Below are 19,936 nucleotides of genomic sequence, written 5' to 3' on the forward strand. Positions count from 1 at the left end.
GTTGAGGGATACTGGTGGTCCAATAGTGAGCAAGCAGTGTTCAACGTGGGCTCAGTCTGGTATCACCGGCTGGGGTTATGGCTGTGCTGAACCCAACGCACCTGGTGTTTATACCCGCGTGTCACAGTATAAGAGCTGGATGACAAACAAGATTGGCCAGAACCTGCTGGTATTTGTCATTTACAACCCATCAAGTACATGTCAATCTGCACTGCACATGCACATCACTGATTTCTGATACCTCAACAACTTCTACTTTCACACGATTTTCTGCTACTACCGCAAGACCTCCTCCGTATCAGTGTAACCCTCTCACACACACCTGCACACATTCATGCCTCCTTAACAACTCTCACTTCTCTCCATGATGCTTGTTCAAATGTTTTTTTTTGTAGCCTCAATCTCTTGCCACAAAAGATGTGTTAAGAGATTTGACATTTGCACACTTGCAATTGTTTATGATGTTTTTAGTTTTTAAATAATACTCAAATCACTGAAACAGCAAATAATAAAATAACAGAAGTCAAATAGTATCCTAAAAGACCAGAAGTCCTTCAGCTCTGCTTGTTTCTCTGTCTTTGCTGTCAGTGGATCATGGATACTAACTCTTGGTTGGCATAAACTCCTACACGGCTCACCGATGTTTTCAGTTTCTTCAAACATTCTATAAGCTGTGCAAGTACACCTAATCGAATGAATGTATAAATATATTTTTAAATCAGCAGAAAATGACAAACATTTGAATTAATTTCTCTATTGAGACTAAAGATTTCAAATAAAATGTGTCAAACATTTTAACTTGATTTTAATATTAATCTAATATACAAAGAAACAATATATTTGTATTTGAAATATCAGCGGTAAGTGATAATATCATTTGAATACATGTCTGTAATATGTATCTGTATAAATGATTAAATAAATACATGGCATCATTTGGCTTGTGAAGTCTCTTGCTGTAATAAATGACACCAACAGGGGACCTTGTTTTACATCTGAAAGGTATCATTACACAATCTTCCAACTCATTTATTACTGATAACCTTTGGACAGTGAAAGTGGTTAAGATGTTGAGGGATATGGAATTACATTTGCTTCAATAAAAATGAATGAAACTTTATAAAACTGAACGTAACGTTTTCAGAAACTATCAAAAATATGCCATTACAAAAGAAGAAATCCACAATGAAAGTGAAAAAAATTAACTCAGTTGCACAAATTTAACAGGCTCTTCAAATATGCTTCATTCTTTGTTAATGATTTTCAAAGATTCGTTTTCGCTAATCGTGGATTCTTAATGCATTGCCACAGATTTCGCTTATCATTCGCAGTTTTTTCCGTTTGGTGTTTTGACACAAACTTCTTGTGGGGGAGGGGTTAACAGTGATCTACTCTGATTAGATTGTGAGCTTTTGATGGACAGGTGCTCTCTGATTGGGAAATACAGACGCCACCCAGTCACACGCATATTGGAAAGCTCTCATGGTGATTTGTATATATATGTAAATAATATTTGACCTTCGGTAATCTCAGTCTGTAAAGATGAGCTCTTTCCTTCAAGGTAGCTTGAAGTAAGCTTGTGTTACGGAATGACAATAATAACCTGCAACAAACTGTAGCACACTGTAACACGAAAAACTTGCATAGACGTTATTGGTTACTTCAGTAACGCAAGCTTACTTCAAGCTGCCTGAAGGACAAGCGCAGGAGGAAGATGACGCCGCTCTGTGTCTCTGTCTCCTGAAAGCTCATCTTTATCATAGACAGTAAAAGAAATGGACACAGTGACCCCATTGGATTCAACGGATAAAAATGTACTGTGCAGATGACGTAACTGAGCTTGATGACGTATATGTCACATGAGCAACCTGTAAGTCTTCTAATCGCTGTGCAAAGAGAAATCTGAATCACCCACTGAATCTTGCAGAGAAGGCGAGCGTAAACAGGAGCAAATTGTGGTAAGTATTCTGATTAATTATCTCCCTTGACTTTATGCCTCCACGTCCCTTCGATTGCCTCATAGACAGTAAAAGATTGCCTGCGAGCTTCTCCTCCTGTCCATACGGTAATTTCTCTACTGTGCAACAGAGAGTCGTTGGTCATGACGCAATCGTTAGCCTATTTTTTACAAAAACTGCTTCTACGGTACCATAACGTAAGATACAAGGTAATGGAGCCTTTTATACATTTTCGTGTTTCTTTAGAAATAATTAATGGACAAATGGAGTCTTTAAACACCTCAGATGTAAAGTTATTCACTGTCAAAGTGACGGCAAAATGAATGGGAGTCAATGGAATGCTAACAGCAGGTGGGGGTCTGCTAGCCAATGGCGGCGCACAGGGGTGCTTCAAAAAAATATGAAACCCTGCCCCCCTGATCTTTACAGACTGAGTCGATCGAAGGTCAAATATTGTTTACATATTTAGTAATACAAGGCACGACGTATTGCATACAAATCAATGTGAGAGGTTTTTTTTTCTTTTTTTTTTATTAATGCAGAGAACAAAAACATACAAAAGTATAAACATATATCACATAATCAACCACAACCACACACAAAAAAAGAATACAAAATTAAATAGAACTAAAGAAAAGAGGGCCAAAATCTAAACAAAATTACACAAGGAGATGAAAAGAAGAGTAAATTCTAACAGTCCTTATTAGTTTTCTTATTAGTAGTTACTGATAGTGCATTCAAATAGTTTTCCATTTCTTTTAGAAAAACAGGGTCAGAGTCATAATACCCAAATATAATGTTTTTCATATGTACTGAGAAGCCTGGCAAAATCTTACAGTTGACAAACACACCAATATCATCTCAAATGAGTGTATGACATGACGGAAATAAGTGTACAGTTTCTTCAGAACTCGAACAAAAAGAGCTTGTAAGATGTCAGATTTAAATCTTTGTATAAACTTCTTTACAGGGCAGAACCTGTGTATGAACTTAAAAGAAATTTCTTTCACTTGTCTATGAAAGATAATTTTTGCGGTAGAGACCAGATTTAATCACCGCGAGAGCTTTCAGTATGCGTGCGACTGGGTGGGGTCTGTATTTCCCGGTCAGAGAGCACCTGTCCATCAAAAGCTCACTATCCAATCAGAGTAAATCACTGTTAACCCCGGCCCCACGAGAGGTTTGTGTCAAAACACCAATCGAAAAACTGCGCATCGTAAGCAAAATCTGTGGCAATGCATTCAGAATCCATGATTAGCAAAAAACGAATCTTAAAAAACATTAACAAAGAATGAAGCATAACATTAAATTTGTGCGACTGAGTTCACTTTTTTAATTTTCATTGTGTTGTTCTTCTTTTGTAATGGCAGATTTTTGATGGTTTCTTAAAAAGTTACGTTCAGTTTTATGAAGTTACGTTCATTTTTATTGAACCAAATATAATTCCATAGAGGGACTGCTTTGAAGAAATTGACTGGCTTGTTCAAAACGAGCATAGATGTCATGTTTCCAATAAAACATTTACTCTTTATATTACACATCCACACACAAACAAACGAAAAGAAAGTTTGTTTTTCAATGTATGATAAATTCAGACTTGCCTATGATGAACAGCACTGATTAACTAGTATTAATAAAAAAGATCATAATTTTTAAGTAGAAAAAAAATCCTGTTGTATTACAATGTTAAACACATCTAAAAGTCATTGGCGAACTTAAAAATATATATGAAAAATATATGACAAATATGAGGCTATAAAAAATTCACATTTAAATTTTTTTACATGCAACATCTTATAATAATAATATCCACAGTTAATACAATAAAAAGGTTCAGGAAATGATGTTGTGTAGTGTCCCACCATTATTAAAAATGTCATAAAATTAAACTTCAGTTTACCTTCAATAGGCTATACATTATACTGTGTTAAATTTCAAGGAACGAGGAGATAATAAATCATCAGTGCAGTTCCTGCACGTAACATCTCACTAACAATAAACCAACAGGCCACAAGCCACAAAGGACCGCTGCCACCCAGATTTTTGACTACAATAGCTGTTAAAGTTTTGAAAAGAGGGTTAATGGTTAGTAGAGGAGGAGCTTTTCAGAAAGTTATGTTTCAGGATGAGATCATGGTCTTTAATAAGGAAGTAGTAAGCTATAGAAATCAACTTTTTATTGTGAATATAATACTATATCATTTATTTCACCATGTGAATATTTTAACCAGGGCCATTGCTAGCAGGGAAGATAGGTGGTGAAAGATGCTCGGGACAGTTGAAGGACTGGACCTTAACATGCATTAATTTATATTTATACAGTGAAGGCTATGCAATGCTTTTTTATTATCTAGTTTCTGTGCTTGAACACATAGAAAACTTAAAAGAAAAAAAAAACCTAAAGCACTGTTTAATTTGTATCTTTGTTTAATTTATTTACTTGTACTATTTATACAATTTTAAATAGGGACCTGCATACCCCAGCTACGGCCCTGATTTTAACCTCCCAAAGCTGGAGTAGCACTTACAATAGAAACGATTCGGGATGAAGCATGAATTTAGGGTTTAAGATATATACAGGTAGATTAAATCTGTATTTTATGTTTATTTATTTGGTGATTAGCCTGAGTCTTTATTGCAAACCAGGATGATCAGGACTTCAATGTGGATTGAAACATTGAAGCATCATTTCTATATTTGTTATTCCTATAGTGATTTTATAATATCTTTATATTAAGTGTATCTTTATATATGTATGTACTGTATTTATGTATGTCTTCTGAAAAGGCTGAAAGGGTAATATTTTAGTCAGTTCCAGTGAAAAGGATTCATGACTAACAGCATCAAAACCAGTTTGTCATGAAGTGTCCTGTCAGGAGAGTGTTCATTTATCTGACATCAGAAAGTGACATTTTTAACAGTACAAAACACAATATGACATTTCTATCTCTAGATCCCAGAGAATAAACATTGCTTAATAAATCTCAATCCTTTCCTCAAATAGATGTACACTCAATTATAGTTACCTGGTACATGTGTGATGTTACATAAAGACTTAAAGTTTGTAATGTCTTACTGTGTAGTTTACATTCTTGTTCAATACAGTATATAATCTTGAGGGTCCTGAGGTACTTGTTTAGGGGACCTTTTCCACATAATGACTTGCTATTTTGAAATTCCTGTGAAATTCCTTTCTATGACTGTAACTGAGTCATTGCGTACCACATTGACATGAACTGGATTAAGGAGTTTTGTAGGTTCTCAGCCTTAATATCCTGAAATTACTCTGTAAATATACAATAAAACATTGATTTATTTTTATAAGAACTGCAAATTATGCAGAAAAGTTCAGTTACCAGTATTTTGTTGGTACCTGTTGTTACATTGATTACCATTCGAAGTTGTGTAGTTATATACTTTAGCCTGCTTTATATAGTCAAGACATTCTTCTCTGGATCTGGTGTGTATTCTACATTAAAGTGAATTATTCTTGTAATGTCCTGCAGTGGATCCTACACAAAAAAATTATGCCATTCATGCTCTTGTTACTAAGCAAGTAGTTATATAGAAGATGCTTTTATCCAAAGCAGTTAACAGTATTATTGATAGAAAACCCTCTGCAGCAACCTGAGCTATAGGTCCTTTACCCAGCAGCCTTCTGATCATCAGCCCTTGGCCAATATTTAAAACCTGTCCTAGTATGTAGTAAAAGATTTAGGGTTTGGCACATAATCAAAACACTTAAAAGAAAGAAAATGCACCTTGCAATGCTATCCTTAAAGTCACTGTTTTATGAGTGACAAAGTGTTTTTGATGTACATGAAATAAGCTAGTTTTGAGATATGCTACTTTTTTTACTGTTACGTTTTGATGCATTTTGGAAGAAAGATTTAAAATTCCAGGTTTGAATCAAAACTGCATTAAGGGTGCTTTATCATACTATTGTGCTACTATAGGTAAATCACAATGTTTTTGTATTAACAGTTTTTGATCTCACAACAGATCATAAAAATGCACTTTTCACCCAAATATTTCAGCATATTTTTAATTATGTTAAAGAAAACACAAATTACATTCTTTTTTACATGATTGTTTTTCAATGACTGCCTTTCATAATGCTAATACTATTAGTCTATTCATTCGCATATCTCCTTGTTCAGTTCAATATTTGTAAACATCCGTCAAATCTGTATATAATTTAATTAATCTGATCTTAATTGTTAATCTGTGTATGTGTCATTCGGTTCAGTATGTCTATACATTTTTTGCAATTTCCAAAACGAATGATTAAATATAATAAGATAATTACAGTATAATTTTATAAAGTGATTTGTTTCACTTTATAACCAAAATTTTCACAAAGTGTGAGTGTGTGTGTGTCATCTCCTTACATCATGGGGACCAAATGTCCCCACAAACATAGTAATACCAGGAAATTTAATTCAATTTAACCATGGCCTGCTAAAGGGTGATTTGAAAAGGGTCTTGCATTATTTGCTAGTTAAATAACTGGCTGTTAAACCAAAAGATTCATACTATTGTGTTCTGGTGAGTAAACCAAATGTTCTGATTACGTAGTACAATTATCTGTCTTTTTAAAAAAATATTATTCGATTCAGTTCAATTCAGTTAAAAAAAACAGTAATAGAAGTTTGTCTTAGGTATGAGGAAAGAAATTGAGGGAAGAAAATATGTGTGGCTGTAATGAAAGTATGTAATCAGCTTTAGAAAGAATGAGATGTGATACAAGTGTGAACAGTTTTGATTTTAGTCCTAACAAATTTGAAAATGAACACCTTTCTGGTCAAAATAATACTGAAGTGAATAAAATTATGTATTAATCAAAATAAATAAAAATGCCATTAAAAATGACTTCTTTATATCATAATATAAAAAGCCTCTTTAAAATGAAATTCTTGAAACATTTGAACAAAATTGCTGCTACACTGCTTAGACAATTTCTAGACAATTGTCCATCAAATCAAATAAATATTTTTTCTTCGAAAACAATGAATTTTATGAATTAATGTCATGTTTGAAATAATAATAATTTGAATTTGTACTTGACATATTTCATTGAAAATAAACTGAAACTTTTCTTAAAATAGAATGGTTTTTAAACCCTATTAAAGTAACACTAAGAACTTGGCACATTTTCAAAATCCTGTTTAGTCCTTGTGCCCTTGAACAAAGAACTTAAAGGAGTCATTTGATGCAATTTTAAGTTTTCCTTTCTCTTTGGAGTCTTACAAGCTGTTTGTGAATAGATAGGATCCCTAAAGTTGCAAAGACTAAAGTCTTAAACCCAAAGAAATATTTGTGGCGAGTGGGGCGGGGCCGAGAGGCGTGGGAACGAGGAGTGAGGCCAGGTGTAGTGCTAGTATCGAGTCCCACGTAGGAGATGGAAGGATATAAAACTGGAGTGACGACCGTGAAGGACGAGAGAGGACCAGGCCTGGGACATTATTTTATGTGTTTGGCTTTTATTTGTGCGCGTCAGTCGCCGTGAGGGGCTGACGCGCTGTTTTGTTTATTTTGAATATTAAAGTGTTTTGATTGTCCGCCGGTTCCCGCCTCCTTCTTCCCGATGAATATGGAGATTTGTAAATCGTTACAGTGGTGCCGAAACCCGGGAGAAGGAGGGACGCGCTGCTGAAGATCCCTCGCCGCTGTGGTGAATCCGCGGTGCCCTCGAGCTGGCGAGGTACGTGCCGCCATTGACGCTCGAGGCGGTGGGCTGGAGCGAGTTGCCGGGGACGGGCGAGCTCGCTGCCGACCGCCCACGACAAGGAGGGGCGGCTGCCGTCCGTGAGGGAGCGGAGGAGTCGGCGCCGTTCGCCAGGGGGCCGGAGCCTGCCGCCTCCGTGACGGAATCCGGAGGGGCAGGGAACGGGGGACTCCTGCCGCTGCCCAAAATCGGAGGAGCCGTCGCCGTCCACCGGGCGGCGGAGGAGTGTCGTGCCGTCCGCCGAGGGCCGTCCAGTACCACCGCCGGGCACCGCGGAGGAGATCACCCAGCCGGTGGAGGGCCGAGCAGCAGTGCGTCTGGGAACCGGATTTTTTTTTTTTTTTTTTTTTTTTTTTTTTTTTTCCTCTCTCCCCTCTCTCGTCCCTGTCGCTCCTCCTTCCATCTCCTTTTCTCTCGCCTCGTCTGTCCTACCCCCAGGTTCCCGCAGGTCCCCGTGAGCGGTCTCCACCGGAGGGAGGGGGGGGGGGGGAGTAGAGCGCAGTCTCGGGAGTACCCCCCGGCCTGCGAGGGGCGATGGGGGTATGTGGCGAGTGGGGCGGGGCCGAGAGGCGTGGGAACGAGGAGTGAGGCCAGGTGTAGTGATTGGAGATGAGCTACACCTGAGCCCCACCGCTAGTATCGAGTCCCACGTAGGAGATGGAAGGATATAAAACTGGAGTGACGACCGTGAAGGACGAGAGAGGACCAGGCCTGGGATATTATTTTATGTTTGCTTTTTATTTATGCGCACCAGTCGTCCGTGAGGGGCTGGTGCGCCGTTTTGTATTTACTTTTGAATATTAAAATGAGTTTTGATTGTGCGCCGGTTCCCGCCTCCTTCTTCCCGATGAATATGGAGATTTGCATATCGTTACAATATTATTTTATAAAAGTTAAGGCTAGTCCAAGCCCCCCTAAATTACTTGTTTAAACACGCCCCCACGTCTACGTCACTGTGTGGGAAGATTTGCATAACACTGTCTAAATTTTCACGCAAAGAAAGAAGGTGTAACTTTTATTCCCGCTGCAGTATTGTTGTATTGTGGAGATGCTGTGATGTTGCAACATCACAGTTATGTTAGAGGTGGGAAAAGTGGGGCAGAACCTGAGAACCAGACTGATCATGTCTACACAGCCAATAAACAATCACAAAAAAAAAAAAAAAACATCAAAGAGATCCTAGACATTGTAAAGGCCAAACATAAAAGAGCAATATAAATCTAACACAAATATTCTTAAGCACACAATTGGTGTCCCTATGTTAAAGAAACATTGCAAGCTTTAAAGCTCAAGTTTAATCTTTGGCAAACTCCAATTATCTTATTATAAATAATACTTCCTTCAAGTAAATCTCCTAAAATGTAAAAAAAAAAAAAATCTAAACACACAGACTGATTCACCTATGTATGTCTTTTATTATGAGTAATTGTTGCTGCCATCTGACAATAAGTTGTCATAAGTAACACACTGTGTGTGTCTTAGTTTCTAAAGTGTTTTTCTAAAAGAAATGAAGCAAGCAGGAAAGAAAGTCAGACTAAAAGAAAAAAGGACTGAAAAAGGACATGTCATGCTTGACATTAAAATGCAATGTGAAACATTTAAGATTCGATTCCTTCTGCCATTCCATATTTTTTTATGTTTTTCAATGTAAATTAACTTGTTGGGCCAGTTTGAAATTCAGCTGAAAGTTCAAATACCACATGATATCTAATAAGTAAAAATCATTCACTATTTACTATCTCTGTGACTTCAATGACCTCATAGGAGTTTGTATTTGTCAATACTGCTCAAATATACCTGCAATTAATTAACAATAAGTACAAACTCTGAAAAATGTTCTCAGTGAAGTGATTGGATATGTGCTTGACAGCTTTGCATACAAAAAAGAATATGAAGATTGAAAGAGAATGACAAAAATGGAGGAGGAGCATAAAGAGAAAAGAAGTGGGCAGGTGAGTGACGGATGAAAAGAGTAAACCGAGAAGCACAACTATATAAAGGGGACTAGACGAGTCTCAGAGAACAAAATAACCTTATGCATTCATTCTGCTAGCAAACAGAGGGACTGTGTGAAGATGTGGAGATTAACGTGCATCACAATGATCCTGCTCATATGTGCCAAAGGTAAGGTCTCATGATACATCTATTAGGGTAAGGATAACCATGAACAAAGACATTATACAAAGGGAACAAATGCTTTGTTAAAATAATATGACATGAAACTTGCAGTTCAGTATCATATGTTGATTCACAGTGACTCATTTTGAATGTTTTTATAAAATAAGCCGACTTGTAAGAATAATTTGTTCATCAATCAGACTAAACATGTTGCTGTGTAATCATATTCACAAATAAATTACTCTTAGGAGTCGGTTCTTGTATTTGCGTTTACATTTTGTCATTTTGCACACGCTATTATCCAAAGCGACTTACAATCAGGAGACACATAAAGTGATTATTCTTAAAGAGGCAAACAGACACAGAAAGTGCTTGTAATACCAAGTTTCATACATTGTTCAAATAAGTACAATCTAGAAAAAGAAGGAATAAAGAGAATTATTATTATTATTATTTATTTATTTACGATGAAACCAAGTAGTTTAGAAAGAGATGAGTTTTCAGCTGTCGATTAAAAATTGTCAGGGATTCAGCATTCTGGATAGGGGTGGGAAGATCATTCCACCAGCCAGGAATGGTGAATGAGAATGTTCTGGAAAGTGATTTTGAGCCTCTCTGTGAAGGTACCATGAGGCGTTGCTCACTAGCTAGTAGATTTGTAATAGTGAGTGGAAGTAGAGGTGTGCCGAGTCTGTGGCTGTTCTATATACAAGCATCAATGAAGCATGTGAAGAGCGCTGGTGCAAGAAACACTCTTGTGATGTCATGTCAAAAAATACACTACCAGTCAAAAGTTTGGAATAATTAAGATTTTTAATGTGTTTGGAAAAAGTTGAGTGCTGGATTTATGGATTTTACAAAAAGTAAAAAATGTGAAAAGTGAAATATTTTGAAATAAAATAATTTAAAATAACTTTTTTAATTTAAATATAATTAAATAATTGAAAAATAGTTTTAAATTATATCATGGAAAAGATGAATATTCAGCAACGATTACTAAATATATTCCAAACTTACCAAAAGGTTATGCCCACCAACTAAACTGTTAACTGAATCTACCACTATAAGTGCAGTAATGCAATAATGTGTGCAGGGTCATTATAAAGAAACTTTATTTCTTCCCTTGCAGGTTCACTTTCTCAGTTTATTGGTAAGAGCTCCTCTCATTCATATGTCATCATCAAGTCATATAGTAGAAATACTAAAATACTGAATAATCTTTGATCTCTTTCTCATAGTTTGTGGACAAGCTCCTCTAAACACCCGTATTGTTGGTGGTGTGAACGCACCTGAAGGGTCTTGGCCGTGGCAGGTCAGTCTGCAGCATTCTGGATATCACTTTTGCGGAGGCTCTCTCATCAACAACGAATGGGTGCTGACAGCAGCTCACTGTTTACCTGGGTAAGATTCACCTAAACACACATATGCAACAGTTTTGTATTAATGAAAAAAAAAGATGTACTGATTTCTAAAGATATTTGTCATGCTTGACATTCAAATGCAATGTAAAACCTTTGGCATTCAAAGACATTTAAGTTTCAATTTTACCAAATGACAAAATACCAAATTATGTCAAATGACACTGCAAAATTGTTCACATTCTCTGACTGTATTTAGTGTCAGCACATCCAGTCTGCTTGTGTATTTGGGAAGGAGGACACAGCAGGGAGTCAATGCCAATGAGATCAGCAGAACCGTGAGAACGATAATCGTTCACCCCTCTTATAACAGCAACACAAACGACAATGACATCGCTCTGCTCCGGCTGTCCTCCACAGTCACCTTTAATAACTACATTAGACCCGTGTGTCTGGCGGCCCAGAACAGCGTCTTCCCTTCTGGCACCAGCAGCTGGATCACAGGCTGGGGAGATACTCAATCTGGAGGTACAAACACATGCAAACCCATTAATTCATAATGCATTTACTCCTAAAATCATTCATTGATTATTGTGTGTTTGGTGTTCAGTGAACCTACCTTCTCCTGGGATTCTGCAGGAGACTATGATTCCAGTGGTGGACAATGTTCAATGTAATAATCTGATGGGTTCTGGATCTGTTACTAGCAACATGATGTGTGCTGGTTTAATACAGGGAGGCAAAGACACCTGCCAGGTACAATGAACAAACAGAATATTGGCACACATCGAAGTATGTACAGTATAACACACTACAAGACCCGTTGTAATTTATTTGCATTCACATTATCTATTGAGGATAAATACTGTCTAAATGCGAGTTGACATCGATCAGTGAACAGTTCCTCTGTTACAAGCAATCGTGTCTGTGTTTGGAGTGACTTGTACCCATACAAACATCACAGATCTTCACCAACTCCTCCAAAGCACACTTCACCTGCCAGCATCCACGATAAAAACATTCACAATACATTCATTTTGACATGTGTTAATGAAGAAATACAATGTTATAATGATCTGTGCATTGACAGAGCAAATATTGTTTGTTTCCTCGTCAATAATAACAAACGCACACCTAAAGTATGATTCCTGTATGTCAGGATTACTTCTATAATAGTCTTTACCTTAATTACAATCATCATCCATCAAAACTTTACTAGTGCAACATTGCTTTGCTTTATCCAACTGAGAGCTGAAGTTTGCTTTCAAATGCTTCTGCATATGAGCTGCTGTAGAGACTGTATTTCACACAAAGCAATGAGAAACAGCTAAACAATCACAGAATACGCACAAGAGAGGTGGTGGTGTTGTTGTTGTTTTTTTTTTTTTAGTTAACCTATAAATCATAAAATTAGTAAATTATAGAATATGTTGAAATTAATTACCTGATCCCCTGGTGGGCCATGGCCATCCGGTTAAGACACCTGCATCAGTTTACAGTTTTCAACATATAAAGCTTACCATTAACCAATTAACAGGTTTTTACAAGAGCATGTTTTTGTCTTCTACTGTTAAAATTACTACCCTAATAATAATAATAAAAACCTCCTATCTCTCTATTTCTGTCCCTCTCTATAGGGGGATTCTGGTGGTCCGATGGTGAGTAAGCAGTGTACAGTGTGGGTTCAGTCTGGGATCACCAGCTGGGGTTACGGCTGTGCCAGGCCCAACTCTCCTGGAGTTTACACCAGTGTGTCTCGATATCAGAGTTGGATCACAAACAACCTGGGACAAAACCTGCCGGGATTTGTCACCTTCAGTGCCTCAAACTCATGCTCCGGCAGCCTAAGTAAAACTTTCTTTCAGAGACCTACACAGCTTATACACAATTAACAGAGGATACTTGTTTGACTAATGCTGGTTTGTGTGTGCAGCCTCAACCTCCTGTAGCGGGAGATGTAACGAGAAGTACAACAGTAACTTCCGCTGCAACTGCAATACTAACTGCATTTTAAACTGCTGCAAAGATTATAGACAGCTTTGTACCTGTAAGTCCAAACACACTCATTTCAGTAAAACTTACAGATGTTTAAAAATGTAAAAAATGCTGTTGCATTAGAAACAAAATATCACATCATTTGGCGTTTGCAAACAAATGATGCTAGTCGTTTTTCTTAGCTTGCTCCACTTTTTTTGCTTTTAGCATTTTTTACAATTATGTTTAATTGACTAGTCTCATTGTGAATGGATGTATAAAATCAATGTTTTTAAAGTGTTACCAGTTCTCTTCACGAAATGTGTTTCTTTAAAATCAATGCCACATGCTTATGATATAAAATATGCATACATTTTACATACCTAAATACGTAATTTTTAATTATTGCACACCATAAAATATATTAAACATATACTTTAAATTTCCAAAAATTATAGACCAAAATTAACTCTTTCTTGCTCATTCTCATGACTTATTTTCTTTTTTTGTTTTTGTGTCTCTGCAGTGTGAGGTGTCCCATAATTCCATGGATTATTTAATCACACATTTATAATCATGTCACTTGCACATAAATCAGATTAACTTTATCTGATTGTTCTGCGAGGAGATTTTAAATCAGTACCACTTTGGATGAGTTGCACAGTCAGGAATGAGCACCAGTCAAAGAAATTGCTGCACTGACTTCACTCAGAGCTGTAAATGCATATTGTTTATGTTCAACATACTTATATGTCTAACAGTACTTTCCTCACTCCATTAGTAGAATCCTTGTCTCTTTTTTTTCTCTTTTTCAATTTCTAGCATGTCATTATTTAGTGTCAATTGTAGCCATGGGCAACTTTCCTTAATTTAAGCATTTGACTTTTCTTATATATAAAAAAAATTGTCATCTAATTACCTAATGTTTAAAATTGATCTGATCATTTATTATTTCTGCTGATAAATGAGTGGTTACTTCTTCAAAGTGGTCATGAACTGCCTTTTTTATTGTTTTTAGTGTTCTCTAAGGTCCACATCAGGGGCGGACTTAACCATTAGTCAAAGGCCGACGACTGCCTTGGGCCCCCTGAAATGTTTTTCATAAACCAGGTGCACATTAATTGCAGACATGCTAACAGTTACTGTATATGATTATTATTATCAAGACAAATGCACGACATGACAGCGTTGAATGGGCTTCTTTTGTATCCTGCTATTCTTTTGTATAAATTCTTTGGTTCTTTTGTATCCTGCTTGTAGCAAATAAAAATATCATGAATCTGAAGCAGTAATTAAATATTGAGCAACAGTGCATATTCTCTGTTTATTGTTTTAAATGCTGCTGCTTACTCATTTATGAGAAGGACCCAAGAGAAAGATACACAGTTACTTTTTTTGGTTGATATAATTTTTAGTTGTGTAAATGTATATTTAAAGTATATCTATGACCAATAAATTTTAATTATGGCAATAAATTTCTCCATCCCAATCATCCTTGTAATCATAATTTATTATCACATAAATAGGCTTACTTGGAAGCAAATTGATACTGGAAGGGTTCTGCATCATTGCCATCTGCACGAAATATTTTAATACACCCGCTTATACAAAATATCACACTTTTAAAAAGTATTACATTAAATAAATTCTGCAGTAGGCCTATTATAACCAGTAAAACTTTTATTTACCTCAAAGAAGAAATCGCAGCCACCCGTGTGGCGATCTAGTGATGGGACGCGATTGATACCAAAGCTCCGATTCAGTTTTCAAAGCACTATTAGGCTACTACACACTGTGTCGCTGTTGATATGCAAGGAGCGTGAATTGAAATCATCAGTTCCACTTGGTTTCACTCGCTTGTCCGGGAAACTCATGAATATTCATCACTGTCTAAAAACAGATATTCACGGATTCTCTGCCTGCTGACACCGAAAATCTCGGAAACCGAAAACACCGGTGTTGTGTCCGTTTTTGCTTAATCCTAACCCCCTCTCCACACCTACTCCTAAACCTACCTACTAGGGGGGTAAAAAAAACTGGCGGGGGTCAGAATTGGGCACAAAACCGGCCCTCCTCACAGAGACCTCACATTTCACCAGATGTCTCAAGCACATAACGTGTTGTGTTAAACCATCAGTACCAGTTATGAGACTAAAGGAAAGGATGGAGTCGAGGCTGTAGGGTCTATTTGACAAAACAGAAAACTGAGACATATGAACAAATTGTGTTAAAAAAAGAACAAAGTAGGGATATTTATAAAAACTTAAGGAGGAAGCCATAGTGGATGGATGCCACAGCTGTTGTAAGGTAAGCCACTTACGGAAATTTTTTTTCTTCTTTTACTAATGAACTGTTGTTAGTTTTGTATTGTTGGTTTTCTATTGGCCTATATTATACTTCATGTCTGTGTTCATATGCTTATATTTAGCCAATGTGCTGATAGACGGTTTAAAGGGATAGTGGGGAAAATAAAGTAATTATAAATGACTTTCTTTCTTCTGTAAAACATAAAATAATATATTTTGAAAAATGTCTAGGTGTTTTGTCCATTCAATGGAAGAAAATGGTAACCAAAACTGTTAGGGTTCATCATAATATCATCTTTTGTGTTATAAAGGTTGTATAGTCATACAGGTTTGGAACAACATGATTTTCATTTTGGTGTAAAAATATACATTTAACACCTTAAGAATTAAGCAAGCTAATTTTTTTATTTTTTTTTCATGAGTCTGCAGGTAATCACAGCCATGGTGATATTTAGACCATGATGTTTTTAAACAACACCTCGCTATATTTCCAGGACTATAACTTTTTAATTCTTAATCAACCTTACAAAATACACTCCCATTTTCAGTAAAATATATATATTAATTAGTAATAAAGTACAACATTTTGTCAATTATTTAAAAAATACTAATTATTACTTGTTATTACTATAATTATTTATTTATTAAAATAAGGTTAAAATGTAATTATGTGTAGTCTTGGTTTTATATTAAGAAAAAAGCGCACTCTTTCAAAATGTCCTTATTGCTTACTGCCCATATACCTCACTCTATTATGGGGGGGGGGGGTTGCTATTCAGTTATTTGCTTTAGGAAACAGGATGTGGTATCTAGTGACCTTAGACTGTGGCATTCAGTTTCAGAAAAAAAATGTAACCAGCGGCTCTTAAAGTGACATGTAGACATAAAACATAATGCTTACAATAATACATAAAAAAATGTGTCACATTGCATTGATTTTTGATTAATTTACTGTTTCGTGTCTCCTCAGGATGTGGAACAGCACTGATCCTTTGAAAAATTATAGCTTTTCTTGTGCATCCCCAACTGTAGAGGGCTACCGTTATTTTGGCGTCCTCTTGGGATCGGGTGTGACATTAGTAGGAACCATAGGGAATATTATGACGGTCCTCGCCTTTGCCACTGATGCCAGCCTGAGGACACGTTTCAATGTTCTCATAGTTAACCTTGCCCTCGCTGACCTTCTTTACTGCATGATGCTCCAACCGGTCATTGTTGACTCATACCTGCACTTGCACTGGAGAGGCGGAGCCACGTGGTGTCGGATGTTTGGATTTCTTCTGTTCCTGTCCTACAGCGTGTCCATTATAACATTATGCCTCATCGCTATGAGCCGTTACTTGATTGTTGCGCATCGCACTTCTCACTGTGCCCGTCTGATCCTGTCCCGCCGTGGAGTGGCAGTGCTCCTCATCTCATCCTGGCTACTGGGTATAGCCAGTTTCGCCCCACTTTGGCCCATCTATGTGTTTGCCCCGCAAGTGTGCACCTGCAGTTTTCACCGCAGTAAAGGGCGGCCTTACACCACCGTGCTGCTTTACCTGTACTTCTTCTTGGGCTTGGGTTGTGTGGGCCTTTTCTACTTACTCATCTACCATAAGGTGTGTTTAGCTGCCAAGGCTTTTCTGAAGTACAGGCTCAGTCATCGCTCATCAAAACGCAAGTGGGCCGAAGCTGAAGTGGCGATTGATGACAGCGGAATCAGTGATGGAGCTTCAACAACTCTAAGCTGTGAGATCAGTAATGATGAAGCAGGAGTGGAGCAGAATAGGAACAAAGCAGAGGAGAAATCTGAGGGCCAAACAACTACAAAAGAACCAAAAAACTCCATTCAAGATGCCCCAAAAGACATAGAAATGTCTTCTAAACCATCTATGGTAACAATCAAGACCACTCCAGCTGCCGGCTCAAGAGAGGACAGTGAATTTAAGCGTGTAACTCGAATGTGCTTTACAGTTTTCTTGTGTTTTGTAGTTTGCTTTGCACCATTTTTGTTGCTGAATGTTGCTGATAATGCAAACCGTGCACCACAGGTCATTCATATGTTCTGTTCAAACCTTGCTTGGTTAAATAGTTGCATTAACCCTTTGCTGTATGCAGTCATGAACCGGCAGTTTAAACAGGCCTACAAAGACCTAATGGTCAAAGCTCTCCATCCATTAACCTGGATATGGAGAACCCATGGGTTCAGAACAATTTAAGTGATAATTACATAAGTTATCCGAGTCAATTCAATCTGAATATGACTGAAGGCTTCTGCTTTTTTGGTGGTCTTGCCCTATTGATGTTCAGTGACCTCACATATCATGTATAAAGAAATATCGAGCTGCACTCCATTAATTCTGTGGAGAACATCACAGTTATCAGGTTTGTTTTTATTCATCTCCATCAGCTGCATATAAATCACAATTAAAGCAATATAACCGAATTTAACTGAAAACTGCATACATATTTACATTTTATGAATTATGTACAGTTATATGTTCCATTCACTTTCTAGATTGTCAAATAGCGTGTACTTCTTTATTTAGCTCATCTTTGACTTTCATGGTCTGAAGGCATTTCTTTTTAAGCAGTGGGATTTTCCAGTTCAGAAAGAAAACGTGTCATGCTTTTCACTGCAAAATGCAAAAACTTTCTCAGTTTCATTTCCAAATTTTTCTGATTGCACATAGGCAGTAATTATGCATGCCACCAAAGGAATGATTCATAATGGCATTAAGAAAATTAATTTGTAAACTTGTTTATTACCTCACACTAGAAACCACAAGAGTTTATTTAATTATCTTTTGCTTGCTGTATTGTTTCCATTATGATATATTTACGGTTTAAGATTGACCTCCACAATATGAAATAAGTTATTTATATTAAGGATTATTTGCACAATTCTTTGAAATTCAGGTGGACCTGTAACGTGTATATTGCCCATCATATCAGTTTTCTACAATTAAAATAGAATTTTAAATGATAACATGTATTATGATTTCTTTCATAATTGCTTCTTTTGAAAGAAAGTAACTTAAAATATGTAGTAAGCAAAAATACTATGTTTAAACTATATGCACTTGCTTCTGGCATATGAGTTGTTGGTTCTAATTGAGATTAAGGTTGGAATCCAGATCCCCATTTTTATTATTTATTTTAATTTTATTATGTGTTTTTATATTACCACCTCAAGTCAGCTTGTAGATTTTTTTAGAGCCTGTATTATTGTATCATTTACAAATTACAATAGCAGCTCTCAACAGTTACTTATGGCTATGTCTTCATTAGGCCTACAGTTGTCTAATTGATTTTATAGTTTCAAGCATTCAAAATCATATAAAAAAAATTAATAAAAATTAAACTGTTTTCTACAATAAAATCGTGGTTTGTTTTTATAAGCATTGTGATGACCTCATGTTTTATTTTTTTTCTTGAAGAAATTATAGAGGCTGTGTCATCTATAGCAAAAAGCTGTCCAAAAATTGAAGTTAAAGTCAATATTTGAATTAAATGTTTGGACAACAGCCTAAAAAAGGATTTGATTGTCCTGTATGTGTAGCAGCAGCAATTACCAGGCCTTTGGCTCCCTTTGCAGGTATTTGTTATTACATGTTATGTAAATAAATTGTTTATTTTGTATTAGCCTACATTATGTATTTTAACAGTGTTATTAACTAATCATTATTGCATCATTGTTTTTTTATATAATGCATTGTAATTCATTTTAAAGGCTATTGATGGTTTAGGTGTCATTTGGGTTAAAACCATGGCTAATTTTCGTGAGGGAACTTGGAAAGTCAACGAGAATATTAGATGCTTTGGTGGTGGTGAAATTATTTTTAAAAATTTATTAGCGTCAACAGGCCAAAAAAATTTCACAGGATTAGGAATGTGCCTGAAAGTGATGCACTGCCTTCGTTTTTACCTTTAACAAATTATTTACAATTTATTTTAATAAATGTAAAAAATGTGTAAGGTGCATTATAGTTGACACATAAATTAACACTTACAGTTTGTTATGACTAAGTCATTCTCCTCAAATGCTGTTGAGCTTATTTGATATATAGCATTTGAGCCCATTCAGTTATGAAAAAGTTGCATAATTAAGATATGATTTACAGTTTATTATATATATTTTATTATATATAATGTGTGCATTTGACATCTAGATTAACAGTCTACAGTTGTTTTTATGACTGTAAGTCATTCTCCTCAAATGCTATTGACGTTAGAAAAGTGCAGGCTAAACAAATATTGCATGTAGAGACAGTCCCTAAATGTGCGAATATCAAACGTCCAACGTTAAGTCAACTTTATGCCATATTTTTTAGTTTCGTTTTCCTTTCTCTGCGGAGTATTGCTGATCTCTTTTCACGGGCATAGATGTCCATCCATCCATCAATTAATTGCATTCAGCCGCATGAGATGCGAGCGGTTGCAAGCGCGGATGGAAGAATGGCGCCTTGTTTATTTATTTATTTATGTTTACAACTGGGATGGTGGTGCCCC

General features: G+C 36.4%; 2 protein-coding genes across 2 annotated transcripts; both read left to right on the forward strand.

The window, feature by feature from the left end:
- Window positions 1–9,706: 9,706 nt before the first annotated feature.
- Window positions 9,707–14,334, forward strand: LOC128015152 (serine protease 27-like). The gene is made up of 8 exons (XM_052598831.1): window positions 9,707–9,810; window positions 10,934–10,954; window positions 11,043–11,205; window positions 11,422–11,690; window positions 11,773–11,918; window positions 12,800–13,010; window positions 13,096–13,209; window positions 13,663–14,334. Exons 1-8 carry the CDS (start codon window positions 9,762–9,764, stop codon window positions 13,665–13,667), a joined length of 978 nt encoding a protein of 325 aa, XP_052454791.1. The 5' UTR covers window positions 9,707–9,761; the 3' UTR covers window positions 13,668–14,334.
- Window positions 14,335–15,062: 728 nt separating this feature from the next.
- On the forward strand, window positions 15,063–18,379 carry LOC128015727 (G-protein coupled receptor 84-like). The gene is made up of 2 exons (XM_052599804.1): window positions 15,063–15,443; window positions 16,413–18,379. Exons 1-2 carry the CDS (start codon window positions 15,421–15,423, stop codon window positions 17,641–17,643), a joined length of 1,254 nt encoding a protein of 417 aa, XP_052455764.1. The 5' UTR covers window positions 15,063–15,420; the 3' UTR covers window positions 17,644–18,379.
- The last annotated feature ends 1,557 nt before the right edge of the window (window positions 18,380–19,936 follow it).

The sequence above is a fragment of the Carassius gibelio genome, chromosome A6 (genome assembly GCF_023724105.1).
Source record: "Carassius gibelio isolate Cgi1373 ecotype wild population from Czech Republic chromosome A6, carGib1.2-hapl.c, whole genome shotgun sequence".
NCBI lineage: Eukaryota > Metazoa > Chordata > Actinopteri > Cypriniformes > Cyprinidae > Carassius > Carassius gibelio.

Bases quoted from the DNA above. Each gene is read 5' to 3' on its own strand.
- LOC128015152 (XM_052598831.1), top strand. From the start codon at position 9,762: ATGTGGAGATTAACGTGCATCACAATGATCCTGCTCATATGTGCCAAA. The intron at 9,811-10,933 runs GTAAGGTCTCAT...CTTCCCTTGCAG, and splicing joins CCTGCTCATATGTGCCAAAG to GTTCACTTTCTCAGTTTATT. The intron at 11,919-12,799 runs GTACAATGAACA...CCCTCTCTATAG, and splicing joins GAGGCAAAGACACCTGCCAG to GGGGATTCTGGTGGTCCGAT.
- LOC128015727 (XM_052599804.1), top strand. From the start codon at position 15,421: ATGGATGCCACAGCTGTTGTAAG. The intron at 15,444-16,412 runs GTAAGCCACTTA...GTGTCTCCTCAG, and splicing joins GATGCCACAGCTGTTGTAAG to GATGTGGAACAGCACTGATC.